General features: G+C 42.4%; 1 protein-coding gene across 1 annotated transcript in view; it reads left to right on the forward strand.

The window, feature by feature from the left end:
• The window catches only part of PEX14 (peroxisomal biogenesis factor 14), a 78287-nt gene extending 60414 nt beyond the window's left edge, over positions 1-17873 (forward strand). Inside the window, exons 5-9 of the mRNA XM_064470285.1 lie at positions 6553-6638; positions 9049-9151; positions 10425-10522; positions 13729-13820; positions 16026-17873. Coding sequence (XP_064326355.1) covers positions 6553-6638; positions 9049-9151; positions 10425-10522; positions 13729-13820; positions 16026-16491 — 845 coding nt within the window. The 3' untranslated portion in view covers positions 16492-17873. The remainder of the gene's footprint in view (positions 1-6552; positions 6639-9048; positions 9152-10424; positions 10523-13728; positions 13821-16025) is intronic.
• Positions 17874-21546: the final 3673 nt, after the last annotated feature.

Below are 21546 nucleotides of genomic sequence, written 5' to 3' on the forward strand. Positions count from 1 at the left end.
TCAACTAATACCATACTGTCTGTCAGAATTGGACACCAAATGTTACTCTGATACACTTCACAGTTGTTGATGCCTGTGACAAGATCATATTACACGTGGAAAATGAGATACAATTGATCATCGTCTACAAACAAACATCATATATGCTAGCCTGTGACACCTCTTGACCTGGAGGTGTATAGTCAATACAAATTAGATTCTGACCCACTATATGGACTCGAAAAAAAGCATTTAGTCAACATAGGACTCAGTCTTACTTTCTAAAGCTTAAGGTCATGCTTCCCTTCAGTAGGGTTTTCTAATATTTCTATCATTAATATAAAATAGAGCTGATAAATTGTTGGATAGAAGGTGCTATAAAAGTGCAACACTATTACATCTTTAGTTATTGCAACAGTGAACTCTGTTCAGTAAACCACTGGACAGCATCATGAAGTTTTGTATTTTAGTTAGAGGACTTATTTTCTTAACTTGTCAGGCAACCGATCAGTTCATAGAATCATAGAATATCTCAAGCTGGAAGGGACCCATAAGGATTGAGTCCAACTCCCTGCTCCTCACAGGACTATCTAAAACTAAACCATATGACTAAGAGCATCATCCAAATGCTTCTTGAACTCTTGACAGTTAATGCCTGTATTTCCAGCACGAACATCAAGCTTGAATATAAGGTCTTCAGAACTTAGTCTGTGACTTCCTGTCTGTGAGTTTAAGGTCTGGCACAGTGGACCCCCAGTACGAACTAGTTTTAGGATGCTATCAGGTTACAAATAATAATAAACAGTTAATAAGGATCCTTAATTTTAACAAGCTTTCTCTTTTCAAAGTTAAATAATCTGAGGGGTGACAGCAGAAATTCTGTGTAGACTGTGTGGATATGATTGTATGATTTTGTGTACAAAGTACACTCTCAAAGAATTTTTAAAGTCCCAACATAATCTGTGTAGACTCAAAATTTACATATATATTTGCATTTTAAAACAAACCTCGCAAAAAAGTATCTAAGCTCCAAACAATAAAAACCAAAGTACACACCATTAAAAATCCATCAAAAGAAGCTGTTTAGCTCACATGTGTGTCTGGCAGTTTGAAAAGCACTTCACTTACCTGCCAAGTATTAAGAATAGGATTTTGATACTGCTCCTAAAGAGTTCTGGGTCAGATATTGACGGATGTAACAGTCCGCTTAGGGCTGTGTTTATGAGTTTATGGCATAGTTTTGGCTATTGCTAGAGACAATACTAGACTTGCTTTCTGAGTTGTTAAATACTCTGGTTTGGCACAGTTTGGAAAGAAAAACATTTGCGAGGTATTTGGGCTCAGAACTGGAATATTTCTGACTATTGTGTTGGTTATGCTGGTGAACTCCAGGACTGAATTCTGTCTCCTGGACTAATACCTGTCTGCTGTAGTTCACAGAAAATGCCAAAAAAGCAAAATCTGCTGTCTTGCTGAAGAAGCAGGGCTAGATCCCTCTTAGTGCTATCCGTTGCTCATTCAGTTCTTATCACAACCCAATATTGGAAGAGTTAGTCTGCCTTTATTTTATAGTGTTCCGCTAATATGAGTAGGCAGGAAAGAAGTATGCAATTCAAACTGGGAAACATTGTCATCATTATTAACCCTTGTGGCTTTATCACTATTTGGTTTTTTTTTCCCTTTTACTGTTTTGGCTTTCCTCAAAGCACCAGCTCCCAATTTCTTCCTACTAGGTAAGAATCTTAACTAATATTTAAACATCAAAATGTTCCCTGTAGCAACTCCAAATAGAAGTCTGAAAGTATCATTCCGTAATGCTCAGAAACCAAAGGTGAATAAAAATTCCACCAAAGTAAAGCTTTTGTAGGGTCATAATTGTAAACTGGTGCTCTGGCTTTATGATCTGATTGGTGCTTTTTAAGTAATTTGAGCCAAAAGCTTTTGCCTGTGAGCCAGTCTCTTTTAGCAACCCTCAAAATCAGGGAAATGGTTGACAATAGGTTCAGTAGGTATTGTTCCTCCCCTCTCTGGCCATTCTTTGTAGACCTTCTATTTAAGCTTAATCCTTAAATGGATGTATAGAAATAATAAATAACTAAATACACATAATGTTCATTTGACCAGAATATTTGTTTTGATTAGGTGTCAGCTGTGCCCCATTCTAGTCCTTGACTGGTGTAGTACTGGTGGTGTTAATGATGGATCCATCTTTGTGTCTTCCTGTTAAGTGCTTTCCATGGTATCAGAACTGCAAAAAGAAGACGTGAATTTCTCTAGAGCTGATGGATGAGGCTGTGCAGTGACTCAGTGCTCTTTCAAGGTGCCTTGTTTGCTGTAGGTTATTTCATCAGCTAGATGCTAATCCTGTAATGAACATTTCTGAATTGGTCCAAATCTGCTCCAGGACAGTTGTTTCTGTTAGTTTACGAAGTCAATTTATCTTTCACAGATTTGTCAGGGGTTGTCATGTACAGAGAAAGATAGATACTACTTTTTTTGTCTTATCTGTTATGCTTGCCTTCTTACAGAGTATTCATGATGCTATTGTTGGAATGCTTTAGCGTTTGAAGTTCAAAAGTATATCTAAAGGACTAATGAGATAGGTAGACTGCTGAATGTATAAGTTGACTCGTTGATGGGAACAACTTATATTGGAAGAGCTTATATCAAAAAAGATTATGAGCTATATTTCCTTTCCCCAAAGAAGACATCTGAGTTTCTAGAGAAGAGGCATATGATCTGCTTGAGTTTAGGTCTTGAAGACTGTGAACCACTTTGTGCCTGATACTGGTTCTTTTAAAGTTTTTTTTTGAGTAGTTTTGACACCTCTACACAAAATCACAAAACCAGAGAGAAAGAATTACCCCCCTGACAGAGCAAACAGGAGAAACAGTTGAGGAGGGTACTGTGCTGAAAAGCAGTGGCTACTGTCTTAAGAAACCTCATTTCTCTCTGTCCCCCCTCCCCACAAGGTGTTGCTCCTTCATGTTTAAAAATTATGTTAAAACTGTGGGTTACGAGTACAGAAGTTCAGGGTGGCTTCAGAACCATCCCAAGAGTTCACTCAGCACCAACAGCCAAGTTGGTGATCTTGCCAGCAGCTCCAGCGTAAGATGTCCACTCTTGTGAGTCAGAGCAATAAACCCTATGCACACCTTTTGGATTTACTTGCTTGATCTCCTGCTGTTCTCAACACAGTCTGTTCTAATTTTTAAAGTTGCAGGAAATAATTCATACCACTTAAATACTTCCTTTTGTACAAATTGAACTGCTAGTGTAGGTATTACTTAATGTTCTAATGTTTTGTTGGAAATAGCTGTTACCCATGTAAGTACTTTCTTATTCTTTAAGAGTTAAGGAGAAAGAAGCATATTTTTAAGCCTTCAGAGTAGTGTAGTTCTTGTATGCCGAACTCCTCCTGGGTTTGGTTTTAAAGGAACAATAATAATTTTTGGGAGGAAGAGACAAGAATTAAGTTAAGTTTGTAGACATTGTATTTTAGCTCAATACCATCTCTACTATTTCTCCTCCTGTTCTGGAGGAGTAATTCCTTCCCTCCAGTTTGTACTTTTGCCAAGAGGTGTCAAAACGGCTTAAAAAAAAAAAAAAAGCTTAAAAAAAGCTTGAATTTGATTAATATAGAGAAACAAGACTTTGCCTGACTGATAATAAAACTGATAAATGACATTTGAATTACTTGTAGCAGTAATTTATTACATAAAATATCTTTTATTTGACATGCGATTAGTTGCTGGAAGCATCACTCAATCTGACTAGTTTAAACATGCTCTAAAATGAACCCCCAGTAAAAAACCAGGGCTGTCTGCTGTTGGCGTTATGAAATATACTAATCCAGGAGTGAGGACAAAAATCTGACTTTAAATATTTAAATGATTAATTGGGTTTATATTTTTTTTACCTTTCTAACCCCCATAATTACAAGCAAACTCAGGGGAGTTTCTGAGCTAGGTGTGCAAAGCTGCATGCTTATCATCCAAGTATTGTCTGTGTTCTTCCCCATGGTATTTATGGTCTCCATTTATGGAGTTTTGTGCAGATTTTACACCTGCTTACAAGTCATCTCCAGTGACTGTTTTTCTTGCCATTTGGATCTTCTTCTCCCACCCCATGTCTTCATTATGTGGGAGGCTGTAGAATACAGACTGTTTTCTCTTAGAATTAAAAATGGTAACTAGAATCCAAACTCTTTTTTTATTTTCTTTCCTCAGCTCCTTTTGGCTTGTTACTTCCCCAGTGCCTAAACTGAAGAGTTACTGGGCTGTTAGTGCTTTTTCACTTTCTCTGAATGCTTTTTCACGTTCTCTGAATTTTATTCCAGTTCTACAAGTGGGGAAGTTGAGGATATGCAGAGAAATCAGTGTGAGCACTGAGGTTACAGCTGAGAAACTTCTAACCCTCTCTCCACCCCACATTTTAGAGTAGAGTACTGCAGAGGAAGAAGACGACTGAATGTGGATTTTAGGCAGAGCTGTGACATTCTTCATAATATTGTAAAGTTGATGTGGTCAATGCAGAGCCTTTACTGTGTCCCTCACTCACTCGCTTTTCCTCTCCAACCGCCTCACTTTTTTTTTTGCCACAAGACAGAATTATTTCACACATCTCTAAAATGAGTAAAATGGCATTTCAGCTTCTTGTCTTTATAGACTCTCTGAACTTTAGGGAAGATCATTCTGGTCCCTTTTCATTAATAATGAAAACCAGGGGGCAATAAAATGTGCTTAGCTCAAGCATTACGGGCATGGAGGGAGAGATGAGTGAGGTGAAAGGGCAAAGCGGATGGGGTCCTACAGGTGTCTCGTCTTTTTACTCAGAGGTCACCGCAGCTGGGAGGTAGTTAGGGACAGCTGGTCAAGGACTGCCGTGGACACTGCGCAGTTGGACCCACAGACCCTCTGAGATTAATTAACCCTTTACAATAGGCAGTTCAGCCTGGAATGTGTTGCATTGTCGTAGAAGGATATTTTTAGTCCGAAGTTCAGGGCAGAGAATTGGACAACCAAGAGACTTCAGATACTAGAAATGGCAGTGGGAGCAGAGTAATGAGGGGAAAGTGGGAGGGATGACTGGGGTTTGCAGCAAGATTAGCCAGAGATCATTTTAAATCCTGACATGTACACAGCCAGTTACTGCAGCTTAGCTGACGTGTGTTAACTCATTAAGTTAAAAAGTTATGATAATTTGATCATGTGCCTAAGCTCCAAAACTGCAACTGCAGCAACCCAAAATACTGCTGGTGACACTATTCACCAATTCTGACAGAGCTGCTTTAATTTGTTCAGATTTCTAGCCAGTGGATAATTTGAGGATCTGTGTCCTAAAATGTAGCAAGAAGCTATGACTGCCAGCGTTTGAGAGTCAGTGCCTGTCTGTTGAGCCTGAGGGCTGAGATTCGGAGTGACTTTTGCAGTGAAATGCCTGTAGAAGATCTCAGCAACAGGAAAAATGACAATAGTTGAGCAAAGCAGAAAGGAGACAAGCATCCAGCCATTTCAGCCAGTTAAGCCTCCCTTTGAAAGTCTAAACTGAAACGTTGGAGAGCAGAATGTATTTCTGAGACATTGTAGGTCACATGTAGATTTGGTTCTGTCTGTTTGGAGACTGTACACCGGCCTCCACCTCATCAGTTCTGCCCACATCCTGCCACTGAACTTTAGGAAAGATCACTCTGCATCCTCTTTATTATTAAAGAAAACTGGGGGCAGTACAAGATTTGTTGAGGGAACTGCGAGGGAGGTGAAAGGATGAAGCTGGTGGAAAACTACAGGTGTCTTTGGATCCTGCCTGAAGGAGCAGAGCGTACCGTATCTTTATTTTGCTCTGTGGGATCTCTAAGCTTCTGTGCAGAAGTGTCTGTTAAATATCTCAAGCTTTTATCTGCTTCTTTACCTCTCTCTGTAGATACTTAATTGCATATTTTCTCTCTGCTGTTTATGTGTGCTTTGGTCCCTATTTATAATTCAGGCTTGAAAGACACTGGATCCTTCCTTGTTGAAATGGTCCATAATTGCTGACACAGTGTTCATAAACCCACTTGTTGCCCTGATTTGTCTTTTCTCAAAACACTTCCTTTTTCCTTTTTTTCTGCATTCTTCTGGGTCTCTGACTCTCTCCCTGTTTTCAAGGATTATGATAGTAAAGAACAATTGGTATCCAAGTAATGAGTTAACCTTAGCTAGCACTAACACCACAGATAGTTATCTGGGAAAAGTGCAGTAGGGTTCAGAGTGCCCCCTGCAAGGAAAGAGTAGGGCAAAACAGCTTGATGGAACTTTTTTAATTGCTCCTGTGATTTGCCTCCCTTCAACACCTTGTGCAAGGTGTGCCAGTGTCAGTGCTAGAGGTCTGGACAGATGTTTCAATGTCCTAGGGCCTGCACACTGTACGCGAGGGACTCCCAGCATCTTAATGCCACCTGTTCAGTAAATCTATGCCTGCTAAGAAACAGCAGGACTGGCATTATTCATTGCTCTTTTCTCTGATAAAATGGGTGTATGAAGATGTTGTCACCTGCAGTTCTGACTGTGATTATTTCTTGATTTTGGCCTTTAGGTCCACCTGCCTCCAGATGGCGAGATTATGGGGCTTTGGCTATCATAATGGCAGGAATTGCCTTTGGATTCCACCAGCTCTACAAGGTAATATGTCCCTCACTACTGTTATACTGTACTCTGAGAGTATGCCGCTTGTGTCCAAATGATCATGTTGGTTCCAAGTTGGTGAAGCATCTCTGTTCTTACTGGCACTTCCATTGGTATATTTGAGAAATGTAGGCACTTAACGTGAAAACGCAGAGTCAAAAAGTTGCAAGCAAACAAAACTAGATTTTAGCAGTGGATCTCAAACCACTAGAAACAAGGTCATTTTCATTGTGTGTGTATATATATATATGTATTAGGTTGGGGAAACTAAGCGCAGTTCAATAAAGGGATTTGTCCACTGGTGATCCTGTACCATGGGTAGGAAAGAATCTTCTTTGACTGACCAGAACATTGAAGAGAAGGTGTTAATTTCCAGGTCTGCCATACATCCTGTAGTTCTACTCCACTCTAGTGCGCTTAGAACAATGCAGAGCAAGCGTGTGCAATGTTTCTCCAATTGAACATATTCTTTCAGTCCGGAGTTGCTTTCCAGCAATGAGGCAAGTGACTTTAGATAATGTCTCCGGTAAACAGTCATATTCTGTGGCTACACAGAAAGACATAAGTGGGTCAGGTCAACACAGCAGAGTATAAAGTGCTTTGGTCCAGTAGAAGTTGTGTTTTATTTTTTTAAAAAGGGACAGAGATGAAGACTTAATGAGAGGTCGATGGTTTTAATGTTTGTTCTTTAATTAACTATTACTGCCTTATTTAGTAAAACCTATTTTACAAATAAAAGCGTTGGCTTTCTATTTTAAAACTACTTTTCTTATCCTGTTTTATAATGAATTTTCTGGGTCTCAGGTGAAGAGAGAGAGGCCAGATTAAGCAACATGTTCTATCTATGCAAGTAAAGTTACATGATCTAAGAGAATGGCTTTTTTTTGAGATACATTGTCCCTATGTTTTTATGTTAAAGTAGTGATGCCAGCCATACTGCTCTTTTCATTCTTGCAAAGAATGGTAGGGCAGATAAGTGCCCAGAGAGATGTTAAGACAACAGCTGCTGGGCCTTGCAGACCTGAACACATTGCTGTCACTAAATGACACATATCCAACACATATTGAAGATTTACCTAAATTTTCTGGCATAATGTCACTGATGCTGTTAATATATCCTACTGCTATATTCTTTGTTAGCAGATCTTGCTCTGCTGTCTATCCAAACCTTGTAAGGCATATTGTGTGCATAGCAGAGACCCATATTCTTTTATAGGAGTAAGAAATCTTTGGAGATTGATAAATTCCCTCTACCCTACATGGGATTTTGAAGGAGTTTGCAAATAGTGTTTTTTATGTGAAAGCTAGGATAAAACATAGTTGTCCATGTGTGTTCTGTGAAGATTAAGAGAGAACTGTTTGTGAAAGTCATCGAAAGCTATTTGCTTTTCAGAATGTCTGAGTGTAAACATGTACATGTGCTTTGTGAGTGTAAGAGCTGTGTATGGGGACAATGAAATCTTAAACCAGTGCTATTAAGTGTAAAAGAAGGCTGTCCGACACATGTCAGTTTGCATAATCAACTCAGTCTCAGAAACCATCCTGTATGTATGCCCCAGTAGTCAGGGTGTGTGCATCAAAAGCCTGGATTAAAAAAAATTATAGGCACTATCAAGGCTGTTTCCACATCCTAGACTGTCTTTCGCTCATGTTTTTTTCACCTGCCATGTTTTGCTTGGACGTGCCCTTGTTATAGTGCATATTCAGTTCATGGGAGCGGTGCTGCAGAAGGATCCACGGTAGTTAGAGGAGAGTTGTGACCTATTAGATCCAGTCCATCCTCTGCAAGGGCAGACAGAGGTAGATTTCGTGGCTGTGTACAGCGTCACTGAACTGCCTCCCGTCCTGTACCAGCTTGTTTCTCACTTCCTTTAGCCCTGGTTCCTTAGTTCTCTTGCCTGTGTTCCAGGTCTCTGCTTTTCCCCCTGTAACTTGTAGCCCTTCCCCTGCCAACGTTCAAAACATTTTATAATACCTCTCATTCTGCTCTGGCCTTTCCTGAGCTTTTCTCCTCTTCTTTCCACTTCTGCATTTCTTGCCTTGTGGCTCAGATGTGACACATCAGTATGTTCGCATTCAAGAGTGTAAGATCTGAAATTGTACTCTGTATGTGATGGATGTTTCTCTGGACTGAGAGCTGTCCCAGGAAACCTTAAATGGAGTCAGGAACTGGCTTTTAGCACCCCCAAAAATGTAGCCACAGAACTCATATCTTCTCTTCTGCAACTTCATTTAACGCCTACTATAGAGGGAATTCCTTTTCCCAGCCAGGTGTGTGGATAAATGATCACTGGCTCTGTGATAAAGGCTGAGGTTTGGGTGGTGGGCTTTGAGGATGTTTCAGGTAGATTAGGAAGACCACTTTGCATATCCCTATTTCCTAAAAAAGTTTCTGTACTCCGTGCAGAAATACCTGCTTCCTCTCATCATGGGAGGCAAAGAAGACAGGAAACAACTTCAGAGGATTGAGTCAAACATTTCTGAGATGAGTGGCAGTGTGACACAGACAGGTAAAGATTAATGACTCTATCAATTCACCCCTCAAAGCCTTTCTCCCTGTATCTTCCATTCTGCCAAGACCCCCACCCTTTTCTTTCCCTCCATCTCCACTTTATATGGTGACTTCATTTATCTGCTCTGAGAATCTGTTCACATTTGCAAATGAAGCCGCCGTCATTTCGGTTTAATTTGAAATTGCTTGTTTACTGTCGGCGCGGCCTCAATTAATTATGTTTTTACGGAAAGGCTCCCAACCTCAGAATATTAATAAGGGGAATAAAATGACAGCCTTTCGGAGGGCTGTAAAGTTCATTTTTAATTTCTGCTTCTCTGATGTTTTCAGGGGCTTTTTTTTTTGTGTTTTCCCCCCACCTTCCATCTGAAAATCTGAGGAAGGGTCAGGAGAGTCTGTAATTACTGTGCCTCCCTGACCTTAGCCACCTTCTCTGTTATTGACTCTATAGGGTGTCTGTTCATTACCCGATGCCCTAATGATGGTCTGGATTAGCTGTTACCTGTCACACCAATAGAGGGTTTTATTTATTTATTTATTTTATTGGCTTGTTTACTGCCTGGAAGCTTTGGATAAAGCACCAAAGTAGAAAAAGTTCTCCTGCAGCTGGAGTTGGAGTCTAGCAGAAGTTCTTCAGTGTTTGCTGGGGTGTAGGAAGGGAATACAGGGTGTTCTCTTGAAATAAAAAGGGAAAAGCGTAAAGTATATTCAGTTGGTGGGATGGAAAAAAAGTACAATTTTCAGCAGTAAATTTGTTAAAGATGTTGGGTTGAAGGAGGTGGTGGGTTGAGAGCAGGAGGATGCTAATTACACTTTTTAGTGGAGGGTGAGCAGAAAAGTATCTTTCATTTCTCATGATACCCTAAGGTCAATCGTGAGACCAGCCTCTTCCCAGACTGGAGCTAGCCCCAGTATTTGCCTGTGTGAGGCCCAAGATAGATAAATGACACAAACATTGTATAAGTTCAGGGAGATGTACAAATCATAAACCAATATAATTAGAAGGGAGAGGTTTTGGACGGATATACTGTGGGCTATAGACATCTATACAATGGAAAGATAAACTAGAAATACTGGAGGTTAGATGCAGTGCAGGTAGATTACCCATAGTGCAGATAAATCATATGGATTAAAGTGAGCAGGCGGGCGTAGATAAATTAAATATAGTAGGAATAGAGGCATCTTTGTAGCTAGACAGCAGGAAGGACGTGTGTGAGTGCGTATGTGCGCCTGCATCTCAGTTTAACACTCTCCTGCTTTTTCCCTCACAGTGACTCAGTTACAGACAACTTTAGCAGCTGTCCAGGAACTGCTAATCCAGCAACAACAGAAAATCCAGGAGCTCACCCAAGAACTGGCTGCTTCTAAGGTATCCATTTCCAACTCTTCACCTTTAGAACATCACCATCTTCTTCAGAACATGCATGGCTTCTTTTGTGGGCACATGGAAAGCACCTGATTGGGTTCACAATCCAGCCTTCAGCTCTGTCATATTCCCAGCCAGTTTCTCTGCAACTGACTTCTCCTTAGGCAGTCTGTTTAAAGCACTGGATATTAATTGGGTACTCAGTGAAATGTATCTAACTTCCGTGAGGGCTTTGCTGTATGGCTTTGTATGCAGCCTGGGTCTCTGAGGCCTCAGACTTGTTCTCAGCTCTGTATCTTCTGCATTTCATTTGAGGTGAAATAATTGTGCTGTTAGTCCACTGACAAAAGACATAAAGGCCAGTTGTGCAGAGGTTTTATTGGTGTGTAATATGTAATTTTACATGTTTATATTTCGCCTGTACCCTCGTACATTGTTGAAACAATGCCTTAATCCTGTTCCGCCAAGCACACACTTGAAGTACTGTATTTAAGTCACTTGTTCGGATCCAGGACAGGGAATGGCTGAACATTCTTACTGTTTGCTTTCATGTTTCAGTGGTTTTGGTCATCTCAGTGTAACATTAGTGATGCACAGTGGCCCATTCCCCTTGACTCCTGACTTGACCCTGGCAATAAAACCATGGCTTCTGACTAGTTTGTGTTGTTACATGTGTAACTACAGGTAACCACGTTTAACCAGAATTTATTTTCTTTCTGGCAATGAGAATTAGTGCTTTTCATCTCCAGAGTACTTTGCAGCCAATGGCCTAAGCATTCTATCAGCTAGCAAGTGTTGGTTATGTGTGAGGTGGGATGGATTTGAACCAGTCACGTAGAGGCGAAGTCTTCCTTTCACTCACAAAATTGTTATTATTCAGGGCCCAGCATTCTCTGTACAGGGAGAGATTTTTCTTTTTACTGTGAAATCCCTTAGATGATGCTTACAGTCTTTTACCTATAGCATGAACAGTTGTCTTCTCCCCTTTTCTATACTTTAATCTCATACAAACCCTTTGATGGTGTGTAACTGGTGGGCCACAGCTGACTATGTGGTGTGCACACTGTACAGTAGGAATCCCTCAGTGGCACAGCTGTAAACCCAGCTATGAAAGCCAGTTTATGGTCACAACACTCTACTTCAATTTTCCTTGGGAACTGTGGCCTGTCAGTGGCCTGGAGCCAGTCCGGAAATTGGAAAACTGTTTTCAGGTCTTAAGTGTTAAGATTAAGACCACATGTTGAGCTTTAAGAAGGAAAAAGGGCATAAGAGTCTTGGTGGTTTAGAGAGTCTTGAAGAAGTTTTTCCTCCTCCCTCTCTACCCCCTGCACTGAAATGGTAGCACACATTGTTATGATATCTAAACCTCATGTGTACAAAGAAAAACTTGGGCAACCCCACAAACCAAAGAATAAAAGCTGTGTTTTCTCAGCTGTAATGTAAGTTTTTATATCTGCTTTTCAAACTCCTACTGGCATGCTGTAAAAAATTAAAAAGAGGGACTTTAAGTAATTAAAAAACGTACATAAAAATTCAAGGCTTGAATTTTCTACAACTGTTTTTTAAAGAGACTGGCTAAAAAGCCCCAGATGTCAGATTTTATTTCTAAATCCTAGGCATCTGGCACCATATGTGTTTTGGAAATTTGAGTCCTTTGCAGGCCAGTGAGTGGAAATCACTCCCTCGTTAATGTGCTGCTGTAGCTTTCAAGGTCTTGGAAAGCCAGAACAGTGGCTCCTGGATTCTTGCTGTCTGAGGGCTGGGAGTGTGAATCCCAAGGGAACGCATCTGTGTATATCACAGCTACTACAGACTGAGCCTCTCCCAGCTCACTGGGTTCACTGCCCAGAAGTCACTGTGAGGAGTGCTGGCTGTGAAGGTGTTCAGGGTTACTCAGCACTAGCTAAAGTCTGTTTAAAGCATAAGTAGGAACATCCAGTTTTGGCTACATCTAGTAGGAACTGCTGAGGAGTTCTGTGTTTTTCCAGTGCTGGCTTCCTTTGTCAGGGGATTTATCAGGAGTATCTCTGGAGCGATGCTCACAAATGGGTTCATTCCTAATGGCTTTTAGCAGAAATCACTATGGGAAGTGCTAGACATGAGTGTCCTTTGGTCCCATACTCCCCCCATCACTACAGGAGTTGCTAGAGAGATAGGATGGGGTAACCGTAGGCCATGATCTGTCTTTCAGAATGTTCCTCCCATTTCTCAAGTTCCCAAAAGAGTTAAAAGAAAGATTGCCAAAAGTGTTATCTGCAGCATGTTCTCCTCAGTTGTCACCTTACTCTAATTTCTGCCTCATATCCCATAGCAATTCTGATGCAGTGCTGACAGCAGCTATACCAGGCTTCCATGAGTTACTTATCATCTTTCCCCACCAAATGGCATTCATTGCCTTGAAATATCCAAGAGACAGGGCCTAGTCCAGCTGCTTCCTGGAGATAAAATCTGGTAACTCAAGCATAGCTCTAATTCTTCAGATCTAGTAGGGAAAATTTTTGCTACTTTCAAGCATCAATTTATCAGCCCACCTCTCAACACCACAGAGTGCAGATAATCAATTCTTTATTTCATGATTTAGGAGAAATGAACAAATGGTTTTAAAATTGTTGTTAATATATAGTATTTGAATCTGTTGCCTCAGCTAAGTGCATTCACGGGAGAGAGTGAAGGACATGATTCAGTGCAACTCCCACTGCCTTTCAGGGTCCTAGTCCTAGTTCTTCTCTAGAAATCATTCATTAGGTCAGTGTCAAACGATTTGGTTTACCTCTTTGTGTATTGTTCTCTGATACGTTAGTGGAAAACATCCAATGTAGACCTAGCTTCATCTGAATTCTCCTAAGTGCTGGTCTTCTCCTAACGGAAAAAGAAAGGTCCCCTTGAGCAGCTTCAGCAATGGTTGTGCATGGTATGTTGGAGACAAGGTTAATTAGTCCCCCAAACAGAAAGTAAATATTTGAATAGTCTTAGCAACTTGACACAATTATTATTTCTGATCATTGTGGGGATCCATTCAGGTCCTTCCTTATTGTGGAGGTTGTTTTGTTCAGATCTGAGAGATTTTAAATGATAGAGCTTATGTATATTACGCCCAGGGCTCAAGATTCCCAGATAGGAGGAGAGGGAGGATAACAGAAAAAAGTGACATTTGCGAACTATCTCCCAGTTCATACTTTGATCTTTATGTCTTCTTTTTCATGTTCTAGGCCACAACATCCACTAACTGGATTCTGGAGTCACAGAATATTAATGAATTGAAATCTGAGATCTACTCGTTAAAAGGACTTCTCCTGAACCGGTATGGATGGAATATGTGAGCAGATTATTGTGTGGGGAAAGGGTTGCTGTGTGGTATTCTCTCAATCATGGAGAGGAAAGGCATTTCCAACAGGAACTAGCTCTATATCCTGTTATTGCTATTTTAATAATACCACTTTGCACTCTACTATCACTTTTGATTTGCAGGTCTCAAAATGCTTTTCAAACTTGCCTTAAATCACAGAGCGCTTTGGGTAATTAGTAAGATTTTTCCTTTTTGTTTAGGATAGAGGAATTCCCACCACAGTTAGGATGCCTCTCACCTAGGTTGAGGTATTGACTGCAGCTGCAGCTGCATGCTGTTACAGAGAGAGTCACTTCTGGATACAGTTCAGCTGACCTGTTCATGGTTAGGGCATAACCAGGATGAAAAGAACTGTACTTCAGCAGAGCCTGTTTCTCTCTATTAACTAGCTCTGGTATAGACGTCTTACAATGTAGTAGATACCTGAAATGAGGTGATATAAATCCCATATAAATCCCAGCCTGTGGTACAGTCATGAGAGCAGGGATTAGATCTCAGTTCTTGAGGAAATTCTTTTTTTCCAAGTACATTACTTAAGAGTTTATCTAGCTTTTCAGCTATTGATCTTTCACTCTCATATGACTCCCTTGCCTCCTTCTACATGTAACTGTTTTTTCAAGTCATCTGTTTCCTAAGAGATGGACTTCAAAGATCAGTGTAAGATTGGACTAAACATGTTCTGGATCTCAGAAAGTGGGCTTTTCAGAAGTCTGAAAAGTGTATTGACTTTAATATCCTTTTAAATTCTTGCTACACCTCCCATTCCTCCCAGGAGTCACAGTAGAAAGCTTTGGAGGATCGAGGACACGTATTAAGTTGCTGTCTGCTAAGTTGGGTCGTACTAGCATCACTGCTGGGGAGAGAGCGTTAGTTAATGACACCTCTTCAGCAATGGGAAAGTTGCAGCTGGAGGATAAGTGCTTTTTGGAAAAAAGAAAACTTTTTTTTTTTTTTTTTTTTACAAAAAAGGGCAAATGTTTCTGCAGTGAGGAGGCAGCAGCAACACCAGAGCCAGGAAAGTCTCCAGATTGAATTTGTTGATTGCGTTTATGATACTGGTTAAATAATGCAGACACTAGCTTCTTGCTCTCACAGGAGATGGAGGTTAGATCAGCAGAGGTCTTTGGTGGCTGGTGGTGGCAGCAGGGAGAGGGAGGTGAGAGCAGTCTAAGAAAATGTAATCTGCTGTGTTTGAGTGCTCACTGTAGGAGAGCAGCCAGCTTTCGTCTGCTCTGGTCTTGTCCATGGCACTAGCCAGCTCACCTGAGGGGCATGAGAACTCCCTGCCACACAGCATCTCTTTCAGAGCTTGATATGATACCTCTTTATACTCCCACTTTTCACATACACAAGCAAGGATGCATGGGGAGTACTAGATCAAACATGCTTTTTTGCTTTGCTCTTCAGGATGGATGACTTTCTGAGGGCACCAGTACTCCACACTGCACTTATATTTGTCCTGTTCGGTACCTGAATTCTCCTGTTAGGGCTGGGCATTAGCCTGCCTCTACCAAATCCTTAAAGCCCACCTGGAAAGGACTCAAGGACAGAGCAGCCAGCTTTCTCAGCTGGTCCAAGCTTGTATGACTCCATTCATGTCAGAGAAGCTGAACCAGTTTGCAGCAGCCGGGACCTGGCCCAAACATGTAAAGTGCATGCTGGGACCTGGAGATAGGCTCTAGACTGTAATGAGCCAGCATGCAATAGCTGTGTATCACAGTGGAGGCGAGAGCCAGGTGGTGAAATTCCTTGGCTAAGGCACAAGGACCTGGTGCGTCTGACTTCTGGCTCCAGTGATAATTTACCAATTAATTGGCGATTGTTTTATAAAGGGATGCTCACCCCTTTCCACAGGCAGCATTCCTGAGTGCTAGCTTACTCTGTGAAATTGGTAAAACCAGATCATTTTAGTACTTCAGATTTCCCAGCTGTGATATTTTCCTTGTGTGCAGGCTCCATTACTGGGTGCTTGTAAAGCACTTTGAGATTCTGGCTGAAGTGGTCTTAGTTTTTTTCGTTTATGACAAAGGAGACTTGCAGTTTCAGTCCTGCTTTACATGACATCCCCAGTGCAAATACCATTCTCTCTACTGATAACCCCTCAGTGTTTTTAATAAAAGCCCCTTTCTCTCCTTTTTTCCCCTCTTCCCCTCCCCCAAGGAGGCAGTTCCCTCCCTCCCCTTCAGCTCCTAAGATCCCATCATGGCAGATCCCAGTGAAGCCAAGCTCGCCCTCCAACCCTGTTGTTGCCAACCATAATAGCAGCAGTGACATCTCACCTGTCAGCAACGAGTCTACCACCTCATCACCAGTCAAGGAGAACCACAGCCCTGAGGGTTCAAAGGTCAGCTGCCATCTGCTGAGCACAGAGGAGGGCAACAAGGCAGTGATTGATGTCAAGAGCCAAGTGCGGATGGAGGTGCAGGGTGAGGAGGAGAAAAAGGAAAACAAAATGAATGAAGAGGAGGAAGAGGACGATGAGGATGATGATGTTAGCCATGTGGATGAGGAGGAATGTCTGGGTGTCCAGACTGAGGACCGGCGAGGAGGGGATGGTCAGATTAATGAGCAAGTGGAAAAGCTACGAAGACCTGAGGGGGCCAGTAACGAGAATGAGATTGACTAAGACACCCTGGCTTCTGCTACTGCTGCTGTACATCTTCCGTAGCCTCCTGCACTGTCCCCGGTGCCTCTCCCATGTTGTGGAGAGAAGTGCCACCATCCCCTCCAGTGATTCTCCCATGATTGACCTTGAGTAGGGTCATGACTGCCCAGTGAACAAGGTGGGCCCTGTTTCACCACAGGGCTTTGCAGTGTTGCAGTGGCTTCTTCTCCCCTCCCAGACCCACCTTCTCCCCATGAGCTGGGGTCACTGCCTAGGCTGGAAGACCAATCGCCTTACCATGCACCACAGCTACAGAATAAGTCCTCTTACAAAAACACCATCTCTCCTGAAATGGTCAGCCTCTTTGCTGCATCCTAGAGTCCTTCTATCCAAATTCAGAAACCAGTCTGCCCTCAGCTCTTTGATTTCACAAGCCTTTAATCCCCACGTAAGGCCCAAACCAGTTCTCTGTTTCCCAAAATAACCCTCTGTTTTATTTCTCAAACTACTTGATATTCTGTTGCCAAAAAAAAAAAAAAAGTTTTAACCCTGAATTCCTCATCAGATCTCGGTCTTGGCTCTTCCAAGCCTTATGTCAAGCCTCGAATTCCTGAAACTACCTAGCATCTAAAAACACTAAATTTCTGAGGGGTCCAAAGAACACTATTTCTACCCCACATGCTCATCAAAGTGGCCTCTTGCTAGGGACCAAGTCCAGGTGTCATGGCCACAGTAAAACCCATGAGAACAGGTGGCTTTGTTACTGATTGCTCCCCAGTAAAAGGAGGCTTTAAAAGAAGTTGACCCCACTCATCCTAATTATTACCCTTCCTTCTCCAAAGACAAGGAGCTCACATCAGTTTTTGACATTTTATTTATAGCTGCCCTGAATGAATGAATGAGGTGATACCAGATGCTGAAATAGTTGGTTAATTCTGAATCTTTGTAATGGTTCTTAGCCTGTTTTTCTCCCTAAATGAGGAGAAAAGCCATTTTAGGTGATCAGCTGAGACCTGCACCTACCCAGTGACAGGCACCTGCTTCAGCAAAGCGGTCTTTACAGAAGAGAGAACAGTTCCAGCTCTGACGTACACCACTGGCCCTTCTTGCCCAGTCCAACTTTTTTTTTTTTATCCCATTGGGGCTATACACAAATTAAAACAGTGAATTTTGAAACCTCTCATTTGCAGCATTGTGTTCTCAGCTGGTAAAATGGTGGTTGTCCAATTATATTATTCACTGCATCAGAGCCTCTTAGCAGAGCAATTCTTGTAACAGCTGAGTCTCACTGTCCTCACCAAGCAAGTGTGCTTGTCTGTGTGATCATGTATAGATTTCAAATATAAAATACGATTGTATATAATTGTAATAAATATGACTTACCACTATTTAACACCAGGCTATTATTGGGTTACTGTGGCTCTTATTTTGGGGAGAAATATGCATGCAGGGTGGTAAAGGGAGGGAAAAGGGACTATTACAGAAATCAAGTCCTTATAAAATGTTTTCTGAAGGACATTTATGGTTGAAAATCTGACTGCTCCCAGACAAGGTTATATCAGAAGGAGGCAGTGTAGCGAACAGTGTAAGTGCAATGTAAGGTACAATATAAATCGCTCCAACAGCACTGTAATGCTAGGTTTTCTCTGACATTGCAGAGGGTGAGATGGATGTATCCAGTGAGCAAAATGCAGCTATTCCAGCTCCTTTCCTCCCAGCAGGAGGCTCTGCAGGGTGCAGAATGCAACATCCTGCTCCTTTCCAGCCCCAGCAGCAGGAGGTGCTGAAGGGAGCGTGTGATATATCCCACGGCCCCTTGGTCTTATCTGCAAAAGGGAATGCTGTGCCATATCCCATGACTGGTCTAACCCTGCCATGTCAGTACAGAAGCCATTGAAAGAAATGGTGTACAGCAAGTAATTTGTAGCTACTGCAGTCCCGTCTTTGTTCCACAGAAGTATTTGGCTCCCTTCTTAAAAATGAGGGATTTACTTGATTCCGGAGTATTTGGGTGTCTGGTACACAGTGACATTTTCCTGCTCAGGGGGAGCGAAAGGGACCTTCATATTACTGTATTTAGACCTGCTGCTGAATGTGATGATTTCTCATTCCTTAAATGGACGAATATCTTCCCCAGGAGTGAGTGTGTGTCTCTCTCTCTCCCCCTCTCCCTCTCAGTTTCTCTGCTGTTTAACGTTCACAAAGAACGTCACGTTTAGCTAAAACAGGGCAAATTTGAAAGTGTTTAAAAGGAAAGGCTTTTCCTAAGAGATGGCACTTTTCATTTCTCCAAGCCAAGAATCCTTGTGAAAAGAAAACACGACTGAACGCAGGGTTGTGATGAAAAAGTATTGTCCTGCCTGTGTACATTTTATATACATAGAAGGTTTTGAAAATAGAAAGTGCCTGGACAACAGCAGTTGGTGAAATGTGGAAAATATGTTGCTGAGGTATGTGCCTTGCAGAGTGACTTACGAGGTTTACAGTACAAGCATCCCTGCGGGTTCATTTTTCCCCCCTTTTCCTCCATGTTGCCAGTGTTCAATTCATTTACCTCAATATTTCTGGTGTGCAGTAAAAGGCAATTTTCTTCAACTGCCCTTTTCCCTCCCTTAGTTTTTGCTTCTTACAAGCTTTACCAGTTCAATAGGTCACAGTTTTTCCTTTCCCCAACCTGATGAATCCCAGAAAACTCCATCATAGCCGTTGTTGCTCAAAAAAAAAGTAACTCTGGGCCTCTGGCTGCTGATGGGGTGTTTGTGTACTTTGTTGAAGAGATCCAACCCACCAGCAGAGAATTTGGAAGAAGCCAGACCTTCTTACCAGCAGGTATTGTGAATCATGAGTTTTATCCCTCTGTCTCGTGTTCCCTGTCTTTCCAGCATAGCAACAGTTGTAGGATAAGTATTTTGGTCCTTGCGGACTGTGTAGCCTGACTGCTAACTTGTGATATAATTTTTTTTTTCTAGAAATAAACTCCTTGTATCAGCTTCCCTGTGAAATGTTTAGCCCACTGGCCAGTCGGCACCGAGAATGGTATCATATTAGCAGGTAGCGAACGTTTTTTCTGCAGAACAAGAAAGCAGCAGCAGTTACCGACCTTCTGGCTTTTTCAAGTACTCTGTTTTACTGTGTAATCGGCCTTTGTGTTGACACAGGAAGAATACAACGGCCTGGTTGGTGAGTTCAGTGGGTTCGTAACATGGTTTCTATACGTCCTTGATACCATATAGAAAGCAGGTGAAGCGAGCTTCCTCTGGCCAGTGACATTTGAGTGCGTTTCACTGAAACCCTGTGAGCCTGTGCGCTCTCTCCTAGAGGAAACAATATCAGGCTGGTGCTTTCCAGTAATTTGAGGATATAAAAGCTCCCTTGTCAATAGATGGCAAGAAAAATGTGGGGAACTCAAAAAATATGACAAAGCGGGAAAGGGTCAAGAGGCATGTCTCCTGATCATCTTTGTCCAACCTTCCTCCCCCCGAAGTGAAAAATAAGTCCTATGTGCATCTTCGTCAGAAGCAGGAGGAATTTTATTTTATTGCCTTTTGTGTGTTGGGCGTGTGACCTAACAGTGTTTGGCATCAGGAGGAAGAGGATGGACTGTAAGATCCTTTGTGGTCTTGCTGCTTTGCTGCATGACACTGCCGAGTATTTTACTTGTAAGCGTGCCTCTGTTTCCGCATGTGATGGTAAAAAGCGCTGGCTGGTAAATACAGGGATGTGACAAAGACAAGTTGCAGAGGAAGCTAACTTTGAGAACCAGGTTTCATGCTGGGTCTTGCAGCTTGCACAAAAAACCCAACCCCCATTAACTGCTGTGCCCTGGAGTGGGAGCCTCAGCCCCTGTTGCTGGTTGTGCTTTGGGGTGAGAGCAGCGCAAGGCTGCACACACCACCCAGCTGTAGCCACTGTCCCCTAAGAGCCCGGGCTGCACAGCTGTGTGAGAGGAGCTGCACTACCCTCCTGGAGCAGCCTGTGTTGGTCAGGTAGCCAGATTGTCCTGGCTTGGAGGCAGACATTTTAGATCTGGCTTTTGCTTGTTGCAACTCGGATTCTTCTGGCAAGTAAGTGCTTTTTAATAACTATGTTCTCCCTTGACTTTTGCCTTCGTTAAAGTGGGGGAACTGGCTGCATTTCCAGTGGCTACCTCACCCTCGTCTCGGGGTTTGTTAGAAGGGTTGCTAGAAGGCCTGTCCTGATGTGTGCTGGTGGAAGGAGGCATGGTATAAGCTGGGCTGCTGCCTGGGGCAGGGAGGGGGCGGTGGAAAAACCAAGTCTGTCTACTCCGTTGCTTTCATTTGCAATGCCTGCTACAGACATGGAGGCTGCCTTTCTTTTGCTTTGGTAGGGCAGTGTGGTGCCTGGGGAAAACAAAGGCTAGAGAATGGGTCCAGAACAGTTTTTTTGTTTAAACCTGTTGTGTTAAAGTCAAGGTCTCCATGCTTGACTAGACCCTCCGCACCCAGCAGGTTGTGGAGCCCTAAGTGTTTCCCAAGGGCTTTGACAACCAGAAGCTTTGGAAGGTCCCTTCTGTGTGGTGGTGCTTTATGTTAAGCACAAATTGTATGTGGTGGTGACCCTGCACACCAAAACCTGATGTTAAGCTTGAGCTGAGAGTCTTCCAGCCTGGACTTGACCTCTCATACCATTGGGTAGTATGCAAGTGCACAGCAAGAGAGGGGCTTGGCATCCAGGGATTGAAAACATAAATAAAGGGATGCTGGGAGGTGAAACAGGAAATTATTTACCTAAGGGCACAAGAGAGAGCGTCCAGCTTTCTTCATTTTCCCTTTTATCGTCTTATCCCCAGACTACGCTGCTTCCTCAGCAGTCGGCTTCTGTAGGCACCTTTAGAGCTGCGTCCACCTGTTACGCTGATGAAAGGCTGTTTCTTGCCACTATGTGCGCTCTCAAAAAATGAAATAAAAGAATGGAAATGTCCCTAAGGTGAACTTTGGGGTACCAGGGAAGAGGGGAGATGGATGTCAGTGCCCAACTCCTCCACTTGCTGTGCAGCAGAAGCTCTGAACTGCGCACTTGCAGATTGAGGGGCTGGCATGGTCTCTCCCAGCTCAG

This window comes from Phalacrocorax carbo, chromosome 20, assembly GCF_963921805.1.
Source record: "Phalacrocorax carbo chromosome 20, bPhaCar2.1, whole genome shotgun sequence".
NCBI lineage: Eukaryota > Metazoa > Chordata > Aves > Suliformes > Phalacrocoracidae > Phalacrocorax > Phalacrocorax carbo.